General features: G+C 40.4%; 1 protein-coding gene across 1 annotated transcript in view; it reads right to left on the bottom strand.

Moving 5' to 3' along the window:
- WNT5B (Wnt family member 5B) overlaps nt 1-14,611 on the bottom strand; it is a 137,700-nt gene extending 123,089 nt beyond the window's left edge. Inside the window, exon 1 of the mRNA XM_023504645.2 lies at nt 13,832-14,611. Coding sequence (XP_023360413.2) covers nt 13,832-13,837 — 6 coding nt within the window. The 5' untranslated portion in view covers nt 13,838-14,611. The remainder of the gene's footprint in view (nt 1-13,831) is intronic.
- Between the last annotated feature and the right edge of the window lie 4,418 nt (nt 14,612-19,029).

Raw genomic sequence — 19,029 nt, 5'->3', positions numbered from 1 at the left:
TTTCCATAACATAGTGTAATGGGGGAAATAAAGATGATTGCACATAAAACTACAAATCTTTTATAGTACAACTTGTTGTTCCTTTTAAATATAATTCTCATGTAACTATTTTTCTCTCCCACCCTGCTCCCCACCAAGAGATGGCTACCATTAGACACGTTTGTGTGTGTGTGTGTGTGTGTGTGTGTGTGCGCGCGTGTGTATATAACCACTTATATTTCAAACCATACATACTGGTTGACAATTGAATTGAACTACAATATAAGAAAATATTTGATAAGTGCCATAAGAAAGATACTGCAGACACAGAATCAAGATGGCTGGCAGAGTAGAAGTCATCTACAACTCTTCCAAACAGATTTACAAAATGTACCACACTGAAACCTGATGAAGAAATATGGAAAAAGTTTATAGTGAGATCTTTGTCTGCCCAGGACAATACTGGGAGATAGACAGGGAGGTCTACAAACACTGGGGACAAGATTGGAGAAGGAGCAAATGGGGTAGAACATTATAGTACCAGAACATTGACATAAAAAGAGGTCCCCGACTCAGACTGGAGCATTCCCAGACCCATACAGAAACATTCCATTGGAAAGAAGTGTCTACATGGCAGCTTTTTTGCTCACTACACAATCCTAGACCACAGATTCAGAGAGAAGGGAGAAAAGCGCCTATACACACCTGACACTGATAGGTAGCATTGCCTTTTCCAGGAGGCCCTGGTCTTTATAACAAGAAAGGGAAAAGTTCAGAAGAAGCAACTGAAGTGGTGTGGCACAGATCACAAGCTCAGAGCCAGGTCTCACTTCCAGCATCTAACCCAGCCTACAGAGAAATAACTGAGGCAACTAGAATTCTTAGGGGTTTTTTTTAAAGAGTTTAAAATGTTTTTTATGAATAAAGTGAGAATGCCTGAGGGGGGAGAAACTAGAAAAGAAATGAAAACTATGGGAGAAAGAATTGAAAAGAGAAATGAGCTTGGCAAAAGATGTACAAAACTTTACAACCAACTACATTAAAATTGGAAAAGATAAAATTGAAGCCAATGATTTCATGAGCCAACAAGAAATGTTGAAACAAAGACAAAAGACTGAAAAAAACATAGAAGATATCAGGTATCTAATAGCAAAAAAAGGAACAAAGAGGAAATCAGTGTACTCTTCGATTATAAACTTAAAAAAAAGAGCCTAGATATCCTATTTCAAGAAATGTTAAAAAGAAAATGGCTCAGTTCTTTTAGAATCTGAAGGCAAAGTAAAAATAGAAAGAATCTGTCTTTAAAACCTTGAGATAAACTTTAAAATGAAAACTCCAAAGAATATATATCACAGCCAAAATCCAGAGCTTTCAGATCAAGAAAAAATACTGCAAGAAGCCAGAAAGAATCCAAGTACTAAGGAACCACAATCGGTATCACACAAAATTTAGCAGCCACCACCATAAAGAAGCAGTAAACTTGGAATACAATATTCTAGAAAGCAAAAGATGTAGCTTAAGACCAAGAAGTAAAACTGAGTATAATCCTATAAGTGAAAAACATGAATCTTTAATAAAACGAAGAACTTCTCAGCATTCCTCATGAAAAGACCAGAGCTGCAAAGAAACTTTGAAGTTCAAACACAAGAGTGAAGAAATTTTAAAAAAAGACCTTCTGTAAGACACCATCATTATCACATATGGAAAACACAGAGTGTACATACAGTAGAATGGTCCTCAACAGAACCTTGGCTCTTTGCCCCTTCAAGTTTTCATGGAATACTTGTTATTGACAGGGTTCCCAGAGTTCTTAAATATTATATTGCTGTAATTCATTTGGAGAGCATTCCTGATTTATCCTCTTTCCATATTCATGAAAATTTGTAGCAATTTGGAGGTAATTGGTTTTCCAAATAGATCCCACCCTATGAGAATTTATATTGCCTTCTTTTTTTGTGCAAGCATTTATGAATAATAATAAAAGTTCTCCACTACCTATCTGTAAAAACTGAAAAGATTTTCTCCTTTTTTGAAAGTGGAAAATGACATTTTTGGAAAGTATGCTGACAATATTGAATTTATTCCCCATCTTATTTCATGAAAAGCATTCCCGTCTAATCATAGCTGGTTCTTTTCTGCTTATTTCTAAGATTCATGAAGATATGGAGATTTTTTTTTTCTAAAATTCCAATTCTATAAAATTCCAATTTCCAATTCTATTCCAAAAGCTATACAAATAGCTTTTTCTTTCTCTTGAAAAATCATCATCATAATAAACAAGGTCATGTTTCATGGGGAAAAAAGAAAAGTGACTTCATGGAAAAGGTAGCACTTGAACTTGTTCTTGAAAGATAGGTTATCAAAAAGATTTGAGAAAGGGAAAAAGAAACATTGTAGGTCAAAGGTAGAGAGTAACTAGAGGGAAAGAAGTGATAAAAGTTGAAATATATTCAAGGAACAACATATGGGCCAGCATGGTTGGATAATAGGATATACCTAGTATGCAATGGAAAGTCCAGAAAGGCATTGGAAACCAAATTGTGAGTGCCAGACTGAGGAATTTCTGCAGTACTTTATTATATATACCACTAAAGGTTTTAATTCACAATCAAAATGTGACTTTAGAGAGATTAATTTATAAAATGGATTTCAGGGCAAGACCAACTAGATACAGAAAGTGAAATAGGAGACTATTGCAAATGTAGGAGTTGGGAGAGAAAGGCAGGAAGTGCTGAATTTAGAATTAACATAAGAACAAGAGGGGTACAGCTAGGTGGCACAGTATGTAGAGAGCCAGGCCTGGAGTCAGGAAGATTTATCATCCTGAGTTCAAATGAAGCCTCAGACACTTAACTGGCTGTATGACCCTGAATAAGTCATTTAACCCTAAGTTTATCCTCATCTGTAAAATGAGCAAAAGAAGGAAATGGCAAATTACTCCAGTGTCTTTGCCATGAAAACCCTAAATGGAATCATGAACAGTTTGACATGACTGAAATGACTTAAACTACAAAATAAGAGCAAGGTTTTGAATCCTATCTCTGCCATTCTCTCTATATATGACTATATACACATGTGTGTATGTATGTGTATTTATACATATTATGTATTTATATATGTATATATAATTATATACACACATACATATATGGAGAGAGAGTGCGTCACTTAATTTCTCTAGATCTGTTTCCTCATCTATAAAATGAGAACAAACTGATAACATCTAAAATATCTTCCAACTCTAAAGCCTATGATTCTCTGATCTCTCAGGTCTTTTCTATGTAAAATTTATAGATCCTAACATATTGGGCAGACTGTAAAAAGAGCATCCACTAAGGTCATGACAATGGGAAAGAAAAAAAGAGCTATATGAGACTAAATAAACTGTCATGGTGAATTAAAATAAGGCTACCATAAAATACAATAAAACAAGGTTACTATATTAGCAAGACCAGCAGAAGAATCACTCTTAAGATACACTTCTTTAGGCATGGTTGAAAGCAATAGGCTAACAGAGCTAGAGCTCATGAGATAAGAAGAGAGAACCATCCCAGTGACTGTGTCCAGAGAGTTCTTCTTGCCTCATCAGAGGACAAACATGATGGACATGAGTTCACAGACAGGCATAAAGGGAGGGAGGGAGAAAGGGAGATGATGGCAGAGATACACAGAGTCAGAGACAGACAGAGACAGGGAGGGGGAAAGGAGAGAGAAAAAGAAGGACATATAGGAGGGGGACAGAGAGAGGAAGAGACAGAGAAAGAGAGAAAGAAAAGAAATAGGGAGAGGAAGGGAGACAGAGAGGAGGAAAGAGAGAAAAGAAGGAAGAGGAGAAAGAGAGAGAAAGAAGGTGTGAGGGAGAGGGAGACAGGGAGAAAGGGGCGGAGAGAGGAAGAGAGGGGGGGAGAGAGAGAGAGAGAGAGAGAGAGAGAGAGAGAGAGAGAGAGAGAGAGAGATTGGTACCAATATCAAGTCCAATATGATGGATAATTGATCCTGCATATATGTACTTACTCTCTGGTAATGTTGCCCTAAATAGAAGAAGATGAAAAGGAGGGGGGGAGATGAATGACATATACTTTGGGGACACATATTTTATACATACACATGCGCGCACACACACACACATATACACATACATATACATCGATATATATATATATATACAAATATATGTGTGTGCACATACATATATGTGTATAGTACACATACATACATATATGGCAAAGTAAGCTATTCTTACCAGAGAAAAAAGCTAAATTCCACAAGAATACTACATGCTAAGAAATAGCTAAAATCCCCACTTACTATGAGTCACTGTTTGGCAGCGTTATTGGGCCAAAGTAAGGATCTCTAGTCTCTTTGTGAAGAGAAACTGATTTTAGCATTTCGACTTCACTTTGAGATCACTAAAAGAGTGGAGCACTGGATTCACTTTTACATAACATTTTTTATTCAAGAAGTTAAGAACATTTTATAGCTAATCTGTTATATAATAATAATTACTAATTAATTATGAAGTACTAATTATATAGTACTTTAAGATTTATAAACATTTTAGATATGTAATTTCATTTGATTCTCATACTAAATCTATGAGATAGGTGCTATTATTATCCCCATTTTGCATATGAAAAAACTGAGGCAGTGAAGATGAGGGGAAAGTATCTGAAATCAGATTTAAACTTGGGTCTTCCTGAACTCCAGTCCGATACTCTATCCTTCACACATCACTTAAATATATAAGTTCCACATTTTCTGAACATATCTAGTAGATAAAGCTAAATATGCTCCAGAGAAATCATTTAAGCTCTAACTCCAGGAGTCAAATTCCCTGGATAAGATATAAAGTTGCCTTCTTCTAAGTACTTGTAACTATCATTCTAATATTAAAGATAAAGTTCCCATACCTGAGCAGATCCAAGGGCTTACCTTTAATTTTTTTAAATAATATTTTATTTTAAAAAACATTTTGAATTCCTTCCTTGAATTCCTCTCTCCTTCCTGAGATGATAAGCAATCCAATATAGTTATACATGTGCAATTATGTAGGAAAGAAAGTAAAAAATAGGATGCTTCAATCTGTAGACAGTATCGGTTCTTTCTCTGGAGGCAGCATGTTTCAGCATGAATTTTTTGGGACTGTCCTTAACCATTGTATTGCTGAGAATAGCTAAGTCATTCACACTTCTTCATTGTGCAATATTACTGTTACTGTGTACAATGATCTCCTGGTTCTACTTATTTCAATATGCACCAGTTCGTGTAAGTCTTTCAGGTTTCTCTGAAATCCTCCTGCTGGTCATTTCTCATACTAGGATTTAGCTTTTAAAAGAAGATAGAAACCAGCAGGAAGAAGATACTCCCAGTCACCCCCACAAAGAAAAGATCACAGATAGCAAAATAGTAAACAGTTTCACCAATCGAAAATAGAGAACTACCCAACAAGAAGGGAGATAGAGAGTTAGGATGGACTGGGTTCCAAGAAGAAGACCTGTGCATCCAAAAGAATACACCAGGAAAAAAAGATCTAAGATCTAGAAGAAAGTCACATGGACTCATCTCTGTCCCTGTGGAAAGTTAGCCCAGTAGAGGACAAAAATTTCTTGATTGCTTCTTGGTAAAACTCCTTATGTTTTTGTTTTTTGTTATTTTTGCTGGGTTAAATAAAACATGTCCTTTATATGTTGTTTTGTCAACTTGGATGAGTGCATTGGGGCCACTCTTCTTTTGGTGCAAACTGAGACCAGAGCTAGATTCTGATGTTCCCAAGAGAAATTCTAAATTGGCCCCAGCCACAGTAATTTGTTAAGAAGCTTCAAAGATTTAGTCCAGCCAGGTGAACCTAGAGTGAGTTCTAAACCATTGATTATAGGCATTAACACACTGCCAAAGAGGAGTTCCAGACGCCTACATTTCAGTTTGTCTTTCATTTATATCATGGTCAGGAGCGTAATACCACAGATCTATAGATCTAGGCACTGAGTGGAAGCTTAGAAGATAGCTAGCCCAATGCCCTCATTTTACTGATGAACATTGAAACCTGTAGAGGTTAATGAATGGTTTGTTCAAGATCATATAACTAGTATAGGATTTGGACCCTAGTTCTCTGATTCCAGTGCAGATGCTGGAACTATACTATAGTATATTATACTATATTGCCTTTTATGTATACATTGCCTGTGAACTTTGAATCAATGATTTAAGCCCATAGATCTGAAATCAAAACAGTCTCTGAACACTCACTGCCCAAATATCTCCCAAGAGAGTTTTTTCAATCAGTGTGTGAAGTTCTCACCTGAGAAGATCACCTGAGGAGGGAGACGATCTTATTCCTTTCTTCTAAAGAGCAAGGTAAGTTTTTTCAAGAACAGAGGGCTAGAAAGCCAGAATTTTAAAACAGGAAGAAAGGTATGAGTGCACTGGCCTCATTTGTACCTTCACCTTTCTTCTTACTAAATCCAGTCAAGTTTAAAAGGGAAAAGAAGATTCAAGAAAGACATGAGGTTCCGCGCTATCACTATTCAGTGATAACACAGCACCAAAATTGTTGAGATTCAGATCCTTGAATTGTTTCTTGAGGCATAAATATGGTTGCACAAGTGCATTGGTTTAAGCTTGAGGTCTTGCTTCTCATCATCCAGCAGATTCCCAGACAAAGACGGGTGTTTGGGTGAGCATAAATTATCAGATTTTTATCTGAGAGACTATACTATCATATTCCATCTTCCCCTCAGGTTGACTCTGATTAAATCTCATAACTAAGAATGAGTACATAACTATAAAATTATTTGGTGGAGGGGGAGAGGTAGATGACAGACACTAAAAGTGAACTTGTTAATTAAAAAAAAAAACAGTTCCCTTTAGCTCTCATCAAATCCTATTGTTCTTTCAAGAGCATTCAGTAAATCAACTCTTACCCTTTTGAGTTAGGCAAGAAGAACCTATAATGTAGATTCCCTTTCAGAAGTTAGGACCACTCCATCTCTCAGAAGCTGCAGCAAAGCAAGGGTTATAAACCAGACCGAGAACCAAAACTGGGTCCCTCACAGAAGGAAAGAAGGCAGGCACCAACCAGGAGGTCACCCACAGTTATAGACAGAGCTTCGTCACAAACCTCAGGATGCTAACTAACCACAGGGGCCCCCAGACCAGACCAGAGAGTCAGAGCTGAGCCTCTGGAGCTCAACCACAGACCACGGCCTGGAAGAACCAGATTTGAGAAACAGTAACTCTGTGAAAGCATGGAGGAGGAATGAGCTCTAACTCTGAGGAAGGTGGTGGTGGTGGTATGTGTTATAGGGGAGTGGAGGAGAATCTTCCTTTTCTTGCCCATTTATTTGCTTGGATCCATATCTCTCATCTCTTTTAAGGTTTCAATATCAGAAAGGGTGTGTGTGTGTGTGTGTGTGTGTGTGTGTGTGTGTAATATTTAGAATCACTCAAAATTTTAGGTGGAAACCACATAAGAGATAATGTAGTACAACCCTGTCATTTTTTACATGAGGCTTGGAGGCAGGGAGTGACTTGCTTACGGTCACACAACCAGTAAGAAAAGAGTGTGGTATAATAGGAAGTGCCATGTTACCACAAGCAAGTCATTTCTCCGAGAGCCTGTTTGTTCCTACTGTCACTGGGGATAATAGCGTTCTCACTGCCTAACTCACAAGGTGGTTTCCAAGGAATCACATAGAAATGAAGGATATTATCCCTGGGGATAGGAGAGGCAAAATCTCCTAGATCTACTGACTGACTTCCCATCCAAAACTCTCCCAAAACAATATCCCCAAAGCAAAAAACTATTAGAGAACGATTTAGTGGAATAAACTATGGAATGTACCAAATTAGCAGGTTAAATGTCTCCTGGGGTATTAAAAACCCAAGAATAGAAAGAAAAGAACAACACTACTGTCCCTTTCAAGATTGCATGTGTTTTTTTTCCAGAAGAGGTAGTCTTTCTATCTGGTTTGGTCTATAGAGCTCTATTTGGTAAAGATATCTGAAGCATCAATGACTTCCACTTTAATTGGTAGCCTGAACTGCTGTGGAGTCTTTTGACCCTCACTTCATTATATTTAGCATTATCAGAGAAGAGGACTAGGAAAACCTGACCCTGAAGAACCCCAAATTTTCATACATATAATACAAATAATCAGGCTTTTTCTACAGTATAAATCACTCAGGAGGAAGAGGAGTTAAGAAGGGAGTCACTGGGGAGGAGAAGATTAAGGAGGAAAAATATCATCTTTAGAAAGTTTAGGAAAAGACTCAGGCATCACAGTAAAACCAAACTGCAAACCACAGTGGCCATGAAATCAGGAAGTGATGCAGAAGCAGCTAGCCTAGTGGTTAAGCCATGAGTGAGTGGGTCAAACGGGGATGGAGGAGGTGGGTGTAGAAAGTTTAAATTTAGTCAGGTCAACATAGGCAGTTCAGAGCTGAAAAAGCTTAGTTCAGAGCAGAGGAATTACCAATGTGAACCGGTGCCTGAGATTTCAGAAGCACTTCCAATAGAGCTCCACTGTGAAGAAAAATGTTTGGATTTGTACCAAATTATGTCAGTTTTCAGAGATCCTGCCAATTCATTGCTTTCTACAGTGGGCAAAGTGATTTACATTAGTGGACTCAGACAAGTCAAAAGTGTGACATTCCATGATATATATATGACAGATAAATTCAATCATGGGCCTTGTTAAGAGAAGGACTGTGTCTAAAATCTGGGAGGTAATAGTCCCACATTGTAGGAAGGACATTGATAAGCTGGAGAGTTTTCAGAAGAAAACAAGGAGGAGATTTTAGGAAAGTGAGTTCATGCTTTTTATGGAATAAAAATCAGATGAATGAAATACAGATACTTTTCTTGGGGATGAGAATTCTTGGGACAGGGGGAAGATCTTCATGAAGGAATAGATACATGCTGATTTTCCCCAGGAAAAAGAAGGTAAAAATAAAAAAAAATCTGAGTTTGATGTAAGGAAAAACTTAATTATAGGTATCCAAAAATTAATAGGCTATCTTGGGAAGGGGGAGTCGTAATGGATTCCCTTTTATTGAAAGTCTTCACAAAAAAGTTCACTAACCATTTGCTAGGCACAGTAAAGGGGATTCTTGTCAGAAAGAGGTTGCACTCAGTGACCTCTTAGGTCCATTCCAATTCCAAGATCATGTGAAGTGTTTGAAGGTGTGAAATGGAAGAGGAAATGGTTTTAGTCTACTTGGCCACAGAAGGCAGAAGTAGAAATGAAAGTCACATCAAGGTAAACTTTTGCTCCATAGAGAGACAAGGTGTTGCAATAGAAGGAAAATATTGGATGTAAGTTAAGGGCCTTGGTTTGAATTCTCTCTGTGTCTTAAGCAAGTCACTTCTCTTCAGGGCTCAGTTTCCTCATCTATAAAATGAAGGGGTTGGACTAGATGACCTTTTAAAGGTCCTTTTCTAGTTCTAAATTTATAATCCAGTGAAGAAAAAAAAAATCCTAACAATTAAAACTTCCTCCAAAGGCTAAAAGCTGCTTCAAGAGGTGATGGGCTCCTTATTTCTAAGAAATCTTTAAAGAAAACTTAGATAATCATTTGTCAGGATTATTACAGAAGAAATCCTAATCAACAGGTTGGATTAGATAAACTCTGAGATTCCTTCCAGTTGGGGGTATTATGATCCAACATTTTTTTCATTTTCATCATTGTACTTATCCTCAATTGTTCTGTAGGTGTCCTGTCCAGAACGCAAAATCTAGTTTGCAGAAATCAAGAGAAACTAAAGATGAAGGGAAAAGAATAAACACTATGTCGAGATGCTACACAAAAGAGGAGCACCTTATTCCACCTTATTACAACCTCTCCCCACAGAGGGAATATCATATAGCTAGATCTTGGTTGTTTTTATTTTGTTTGGGAGAGAGAGGGTTGTCTTTTTTCAACTCGAGGTCCTATGAAGACCAAATATCTATATCTAGATACCAGAAAGATATCACAGCTCCAGAACTCTGAATATTGGATTCCTAGCTTCAATCCCAGCAGCAATGCAAAAATGGTAAAGGGAAAAAAATAACTGGCACTTACCTGAAGCCCTATAAATTGTCTCACAGGCATTTTACATACATCATCTCATTTGATTCTCCCAAGGCCCTGGGAGGAGAGTGAAATAAATACTTTTTTTTTTTCCTTAATGGATGACTAAGTTGAAGCTCAGAAAATCAAAATCACTTGTCAAGGCAACATGACTAGTAACTGGTGGAACCAGGTCCTTAAACTCCCAATTCAGGACTCTTTCCCCTACACTACAGGACTAGAGGCCTTGGTTTTTTGTCACCAAGTCCAGTGAATAGGTAAACCCATTTTAAAAGCAAAAAACAAAAACAAAAACAACTCTCATATGGGACTGGGAAAGTTTTGATTCACTCTACTGATTTTCATTTCTGTGATAAAAATTATAATTCCATATAACTGTCTATTAATATATTGTAGCTCCAAACTCAGAGGTATAAGACACTGGGTAATTTAAAAAGCAACAGAAATTACTGTAGTAATAAGTGAATGACTGAATAAATGAATAAAAGAGAAGGGAGAGAGATAAAGACAGAGAGAAGGAGAGGGAAAAGAAGAGAAGAAAAGAGAAAGAGACAAGATACAGTACAGAATAATGTTCCTGCTTTCTGAACCATGAGAAGAGGAGGTAAAGTTGATGGTAATGGTAAAAATGTGAAAAATACATGACAGTTGGTTTTTTTTTTTCCATCAGCCATTATCAGAAAGAATATGAATTCTGCAGGTGAAGGGCATTCCTTTTTCATTTTGTAACATATGGCTTGTAATAATTTGGCACTGTCCCCTTAACGTTTGCATTTTGGAAATAGTAAGGGGGGAAAAGGTCCCCAAAAGGGTTGTTCAATAAGTCAATAAGAGATACTTTGAGATAATATTACAACCACCAAATGAACTAGGAGACTGGTTTCAAATTCCTGGGCAAACACACACACACACACACACACACACACACACACACACACACATGAAATGATAGCCTGGGAATACAGGAAATCTATAGATGGAAAGCAGCCAGGTAGCTCATCCAACTCTGGCTCTTGCTCTCAATTGGCAAGCAGACCCCCATAGTGTTTCCCCTTACAAACACCCAATTTCTTTAAGAAGCAAAAAGTAAAGAAGAAGAAAAAAGACTGACTGTGGTCCTTAGTAATTGCAAATAGCATTTCCTTATCACATAGCACTTCTACTTGGCATAAATTTGACCTTCATATTCTTTCTCCGAGTTTCTGGATTTGACACCATAATTAAGAGCCCCTCTCTTAGTTTTATTATCACCTCTCCAATAATTATGCAAACAACTATAGTCTTTCTCAGAGTTGTCTTTTTTTTTTTTTTTTTGAGAAGAATCCCCCTTTTCTCTCTTGCTAACAATGACAACAAAACTGCCCATAGACTGACAGCAGAATGAGTGGAATTTTCAAATTGAGGAATACCATCTTTTCCTCTCCAATGGTGTTTGCTACTAGGAATCCTGAATATATGAAAGCATGTGTGCATGGGGAAGAGGGCGTATTAAGTTTGTCTGATAGTCAAGTGAATATTATCTTAGCCTTCTTAAATTAAATCTCCAGGAGCAAATCAAGCCTATTTTCAAATGTGAGTGTGGATGGCTGTGAGCATCTCCCTTTGCCAACGTAGAATAGGACACTCATTGCTGAGAAATGTGTAGGCAGGGGTGGACATTCATATTGTTTAGTGCCAGCCAAAGGTGGACCACAATATGGCTTTGCCCTTACTGTGAAAATGTTGGTATTTAGCCAGGAATGTGAAAGTGCACAGCTGTCCCCAGTCTTTTTTGCACCTGCATCCATGGCATGGAAGGACAGATCATCTCTCCACAACTCTGTCAAACAGGCACATTCCTAGGAGAATGGAGCAGTTTGTGGGATTGGTAACATGATCCTGAACCTTTTTCTTCTATGTTATCAGGTTGAAATTCTGCCCAGATTGGTAGTAACTGAAAGTAGTTGCAAATGTGGTCTAGGATTCATTGGATGATGTTGGACAAATCATTTCTCTCCCAGATGCCTGCTTGCCTCTTGGTAAAAGGGGAATTCATAATTACCTGGGAGTTATCTCCCACGGTGATAAAGAGAATGAGAATATACAAGAAGTTTGGCATTAGCAGTTTAACTATAGAATTCTTGATATATTTCTCCTGAAGCTCTACAGAATGAATGACTTAGAAACCCTGGTCATTTCCCACTCCCTTCCTATATGGAGGCTGCATATTTTATAAAGGTGTTGGGGAGTGAGTAGTAAATTGAGAAAACCTGAATCCCATATTCAAGGTTCCTTGGGTTTGGGCAGGAATTCAGTTTGCCAACTAGTGGGTCGAGAAACCCACCCCCACCACCAAATATATCTTCTTCCTTGTCTTGATGATGCTATGGACAAGCAGAAGATGACTAGGGAAGTCTGAAGAAGCTGTTGAAAAATCTGTATTCTGCTGCTACATTGTCTGTCTGTCTGTCTTCCATACTTGAAAGTTTCTCCTCTTGGAGTTGTCTCTGAGAATCCCTCAAGTGCCAGTATGTCTTTTCTGGTTCTTGCTAATGCCTTTCCTCTAAAGTTACTTTGTATCAAGTATATATGTATGTAGCTTGTACATATAGACTCTCCCCTCTCCCCAATCCTCATGTAAGGTACTTGATTCAGCAGGACTATCTTCTTTTTAATCTTTTATTCCCAATAATATAGTGCCTGGAATTTTACAAATATGTGTGTGTGTGTGTATGTGTGTGAGTGTAAATATATATAGTGTGTGTATGTTATATATGTATGTATATGTGTGTGCCTATGTGTGTACATATGTGTGTATATATGTGTGAGGGTGTGTCCCTGTGGGTGTATAGCCTTTAAAAATTGCTTCTAGGTTGATTGATGGATGGAAAGACTTTAACGCTAACGTTTTCTCCAGTCATTTGGAAGTGATGGTGATCATGAAGCCAATTCTTTCAATTGGTTACACAGCCAGGTACCAGACCATTTTCAGCAGCCCTGTTATCGCCTAGGAGCTAGTCCCAAAGAGGGTTGGGTCAGCCTGGGGCATAACAGAGCCCCAAGTGAAACTCCAGAGCTACCCGAGTGGGAGGGAGTCCTTAGGAGGCTAGTAGCTGGCTGGGAAACCTTATCCCCTACCTGACTGTTCCACGAGTTAGTATGCTCTCGAACACCAGTATTACAACAAAGCTAAATAAAGCCAGCAGGCAGGGCCAGAGAGAGGGAGGGAGCTTTTCTCCTCTCCCACACAGGCAGCTCAGTCCAGCTTTGTTTCTTAGAGGGGTCTGAGACAGAGTCGATAGACTTTCTCGCTCTCATTGCCACCGCACCCCAAACCTATCATCCCCCACCCGATGGAGTTTGGGGTTTAACTGGCCCGCAGACCAGGGCCCACTGGTTCGTACGACAAAGTCTCACTTATAAAGAACTCCCGAGCTCACAGAGCCGCTAGAGTTCTGCTCACTTTCCCCCTTTCCCATTACCACGTCCTTAGAGAAAGACAGCCCTGTATTCTAACGCTACGAAAAGAGCAAAAATGATCTGGACTTATGCTGGAAGGAACCTCCCCCACCCTAACCTACCCCCTAACTGAATTGGGGTTGGAGTGGAAAGAGGTGGGGGCGGCGGCGGCGGCGCAGAGAGGCAGAAGCTTTTTTAAAAGCAGCAGTTTGGGTAAGTTTAGCAAAGGAAGGAATCCTGCTGTTTTTCCTTCATGCCCTCTCCAGAACACGAGGGAAGGTGTTTCTGAAGCAATCTCCACCCTCTCTTTCCCAAAGCTGGAAGCCCAGCCGAGCTCTCTTACCTGCATGTCCTGCTCTGTCCTCTGAGACTCGCAAGGTTCCCCTCCCCCCCCTCGGAAAGACTCCTTCCTCCAGCCCGGGTGGCAGTAGGGGGTGAAGGGGGTGGGGGATCTCTGTCCCCACCCCCTCTGAAGCAGGCGGCAGCGGCAGGCAGAAGATACCCCACTCACTGCCCCAGCTGGGCCAGGAAGGGGACCGCCGAGTTGAAGCACAACACCCCTTCACCCGAACTCCTTCAGCTCACTGCTCCGCCGGGTCTGCCTCCCGCGGCTCCGAACTCCTCATCCGAAACCGGGGAGCTGGGGGAGAAGTCTGGAAAGCAAGCGTGGAAGATCGCGCCCGCTCCGAGGAAGCCAGCTCCGGGCGTTCTCTTCGGCACCCCCAAGATCTCTCTGTAGCCTCCCGTGCCTCGGTTTGCTGCGGCAGGGGGCTGGTGACCCCCGACCCTCGAGTGTGTCTGTTCGAGATGGGGAGGGGGAAGTTAAACAGGCAAAGCCCGCGCTCTTTTCCGTCGTCCAGAGGGACGAGACCCTGCCCCGGTGGGACCCCTGAAGTCGGCCCGCTTAGAGAGGAGGAGGGGGCGTGAGGGAGGGCGGGCTCCGGGCTCTGAAGCTAGGCGAGGCGAAGGAAAGGGGTCGGGATCGCAACTAGTCCCAGCCGCCGAGTTCCCTGAGACCCGTGGGGCTCAGTGCCATTCTCCGTGGCTCCGGGCGATCGAACGGCGACTCGGGTCCCTTTGGTGGCTGCAGGGAAGGTGGCAGCAGCGCGCGACGGGCGCGGAGTGCTGGGGGCCCGAGCTGGGCCGGAGGATCCCGGGGGCTCCAGCCGCCTCCGCCCCGCCTCCCACACGCCTCCTCTCCACCCCCAGCCAGTCCATGCCCAGCCCCCGACTGCCTCCTTTTCGACCCCCCACTTCCAGACTCCGGGAGTACCCCTCCCACAGACCCCTCCTCTAGACTGCAAGACAGGCTACAAGACCGTGCACTTCCGCACCTGCCTCCTTGGGAGCTGCCTCTGGGTCAGATGCACCTCGGCCAGAAACAACCCCCCTCCCTCGCCTTTTCATCTAACTTGCATACAGTCCTTCCCTACCCCCAAGTGACTCTTCTCAGTTACAGGAATTACTGGTTCAGAGTACCCCAACCCTTGTTCCAAAACAGCCTGCCTTAAAGCAGACTTTCGGGACATCTCCCGGTGCAGAAAGCATCGGCGCGAGCAAAGACTGGCGCCCGGAGTCCCTTTGAGTTTCCTGGGTTCTCTCATTCTGTGGAATCCTAGCAAGAGCCCCACCTGCAGTTCTCATTGGGTGCCCCGACAAGAGAGGAGAGCAAGGGCAGAACAGTACAGGTCTCTGGCGGAGAGCACTGTTGGAGGCGAAGGCCGGACGGAGTTAAGAGACACGGAGGAATAAGAACAGTCCAGCTTAAAAAATAGTAGCAATGTTTCAACATTCTTTCCCTAAGCTTGCTTCAGTCCCTTGTTACAAAGTTTCTCTTCTTTGTTCTCCCAGTGAATAGGGCTGGAATTACTTCCTGACTTTATGGGCAGGGTAGCTAAGACAGATGTGAGCACCTAGAGCACAGCATAAATTAGCCTCTAGAAGGAAAGAGAGTTTTATTTTCTGGATTTAGTGGTCTACGTTTTGATTAAAGAAAGCGCTCTCTCTCTCTCTCTCTCTCTCTCTCTCTCTCTCTCTCTCTCTCTGTGTGTCTCTGTCTCTCTGTGTCTGTCTGTCTGTCTCTCTCTCTGTCTCTCTGATCTCTCTCTTTCTCTCTCTCTCTCTCTCTCTGTCTCTCTGTCTCTGTGTGTCTGTCTGTCTGTCTCTCTCTGATCTCTCTCTCTCTCTCTCTCTCTCTCTCTCTCTCTCTCTCTCTCTCTCTCTGTCTCTCTCTCTCTCCCCCCCCTCTTTCTTCTCTCTCTCTCTTTCTCTTTCTCCCTCCCCTTCTCTCTATTTGTCTCATCTGTCTCTGTCTCTGTCTGTCTCTGTCTTTGTGTCTCTCTGCCACATCCACACATACATATATACATGTGTATATACACATATGTAACACATACGCATATATGTGCACACACATATTTTAAGATTTAAAATGTTTTCATTCCCTTTAGCTTTTATACCACGCTCATTATCCAATAAATTCTCCTCCCCTTCTTAAAGAGCCGTCTGTTAGTGGGGAAGGGGAAGGAAGAGCACAGTTCAGGGAAATTAACCATACACTGAAAAAGTTAGACATATGTATTCAGATTCCATACCTAGAATCCTCAACTTTTTCAAAGAAGGAAAGGATGTCAACAATGAGGTAATTCAGGCCAATTCCAATAGACTTGTGATGGAGAGATTCATCTTCATCCAGAGAGGATTATGGGGGTTGAATGTGGATCACAACATAGTGTTTTCACCTTTTTGCGGTGGTTGTTGCTTGTTTATTTATTTTTTCCCTTTTGGTCTGATTTTTCTTCTGCAGCATGATAAATGGGAAATAGTTTAGAAGAATTGCACATTTTTAACCTTTATATAGCTTTATTTGCTGTTTAGGGGAGAAGGAGAAAAATTAGGAACATAAGATTTTGCAAGAGTGAATGTTGAAAATTATCTTTGCATGTGTTTTGAAAAATAAAAAAAATTATTATTAAAGAAAGAAAGCAAGGATGTAATTCTTATATCTCTTTTGGGGGACCAAGTTTGATCATAATAATTTGATAGCATTTAGTTTCTATGATTTTTTTTTGCTCTTTTCACATAGTGTTGTCACTGTGTGTGTATATGTATATATATGTATATATATATATATTTTTTCTTTTGTTGTTTACTTTATTCTGCATCAGTGCATCTAAGGTTTCCCATGTTTCTCTATATTCATATTCCTAATTTCTTATGATAAAGTAATATCCCATTATATTAATGTACCACAGTTGTTGGACTACTCTTCAACTCAGGGACATTCACTTTGCTTCCAGTTCTTTGTTATTACAAAAAAGTGTTGCTATAAATATTTTGGCTTGTATGGGGAACCTTCTTTATGCCATTTACTTCGTTATGGTACAAGTCTAGCAGTGGGATTTCTGGATCAGAGGGTATTGGTCTAAAGGGTCAAAGTGCTTTTAAATACATGAAATCTCACAATGCCTTTTTTGTTACAGGCACAAAAGAATGATGTGACTCAGCTGTGTTATCTCCAGGAGCTGGGCTTCAAACTCCAAGACATTTGGGGCTAACAACAGCAAGCCCACAGACAGTCATGTCAGACAGACATGTCAACTTATGTAAAGCACTTTGCTGTTGTGTGTTTAGAGAGAAGGATAAAAGAGGTTGGCACCTCTAAAGAAACTGCTATTTAAACTCTACAATGAAGGATGGGCAAGGAGGTTACAATAATCTGAGGAATTGCCTTTTCTTAATTAGTAACCCAATGAGGTAACACTTCTAAGTAATAGCTCCCTTCAAGGAGGGTAGGAGTGTCAAGAGAAAAAATGAAACTAAATAAAAAGTCCCCATAATGTTTAGGAAATAAGTATTCATTTTCCTCTGGACTTCAAGATAAGAAAGCTAACAGCTGTTTTAGCAAATACCAACTAATTAAAGGGAAAGACTTGTTTGGAATTGCAGTATTGGTACCAGGCTTTTCTCAGCCTGGAGTCAATGGGGTTTATTAGACCAGGTCCTGAGCATTTTCACATTAACTGCTTGACCTATTGATCCTGAGGCCACTACTCTCAATACAAGTCAAGGGAGCCAATTCAAGGCTCCCTTTTTCAGAGAGAAAGAGGTGGCAAGAAAAAAATGTTTTTTGGAAGAAACCTTAGATCCAGTTTGTTGTATCAAACTTGACAATAATCTAACAACAATTCCTCCACTGAGATGCTATTCCAATGTTTTATCATAACATGGAGACAGTCCTGTGTTCTCCAACTCCACGTCAATAGGACTCAATCTCTGAAAAAAGCTTAGAATCTAAGAAAGGATCAGCTAAGTTCAGAGGAGCTCAAAACCAGATCAAAGGATAATATCTCTGAGGGCCACAGCAAATTTTGAAGATAGTCCAAAATATATAATAACTCTAACAATATCTGAGGATTTTAAAAATGTTTTCCTCACAGGAACCGAGTGAGAGAGGTATATTGGGGATAATGGTGGAGAAAGGGATCTGGAAATACAATTTCATTGGTATAGGGGAACTCGGTTCCAGGAAACAGCTAGCAATACAAATCAACAATTTTCCCAGGGCAGTTAGGTAGTGCAGTTGATAGAGCACCATCCCTGAAGTCAGGAAGACCTGAGTTCAAATTTGATCTCAGATACTTCACATGTCCTGGCTGTGTGACCCTGAGCAAGTCATTTAACTCCAATTGCCTCAGCAAAAAAAGAAAAAGAAAAAGAACAATTCTCCCCTACTGTTTCAGAGAATTGCCTGCTTATTAAGAAGTTAAGTGATTTGCCCAGAATCAACATGTATTACTTGTCCAGATCTTTCTGAGTCCCAGGTTTTCTTTCTATTCACCTCTCCTGGTAGGGAATAGAACAGAATAGAATATGCTAAAATATAATGTAATATTAGTATTGTTATTCATTTTACAGACTTGAAAACCTAGGTTTGAAGAAACTGCCTTGTTCATAGGCACATGGCTAGAAAATAGGAAACAGAGGAAAAGATCTTCTGATTCAGAACCCTGTCCTTTCTGCTTTTTTGTGCTGCTGCTGCTGCTGCTGCTTCTTCTTCTTAAGGGTTAGGGTTCTTTTGATGGTGGCTGGAGTAAGGGGAAAGTAGTGATTCCCAAGAGACTCTGATCTGTCAAGAAAAGACAAAGATTATTTTTGCAGAATGGACTTGCAGCAAGACAGAAATAAACTTTGGACCTGTCTTGAAATAGAATACTGGAGACTCTGACTGATGTCACCATAGGACATGAGTTCCTCCTATAAGCTTCCTCTGGGATGAATCAAAACTTTGTGGCTTAAGGGAGGGAAGTTGTAGTATTCAGGGGAAGAGAGCTTGTGGCTGAGTAGTCGGGAAGAAACGGATGAGACGCGGCCTAAATTCCCAAGGGAAGTGGTGAGAACCCCATTGTCTGAGTCACTGAAAGTGCTCAAGAATTTCCTGTGGGGAAGGCTTCTACACCAGCCACTAGGGTTTGAAGTCCACGGGAATTGTATATTGATCTTTCCTTTCTCCTGTCTGTGGTTCTTGCTCGGTTCTCTTTT

The sequence above is a fragment of the Sarcophilus harrisii genome, chromosome 5, assembly GCF_902635505.1.
Source record: "Sarcophilus harrisii chromosome 5, mSarHar1.11, whole genome shotgun sequence".
NCBI classification, from domain to species: Eukaryota; Metazoa; Chordata; class Mammalia; order Dasyuromorphia; family Dasyuridae; genus Sarcophilus; species Sarcophilus harrisii.
This window is presented reverse-complemented; position numbering and strand designations above follow the sequence as displayed.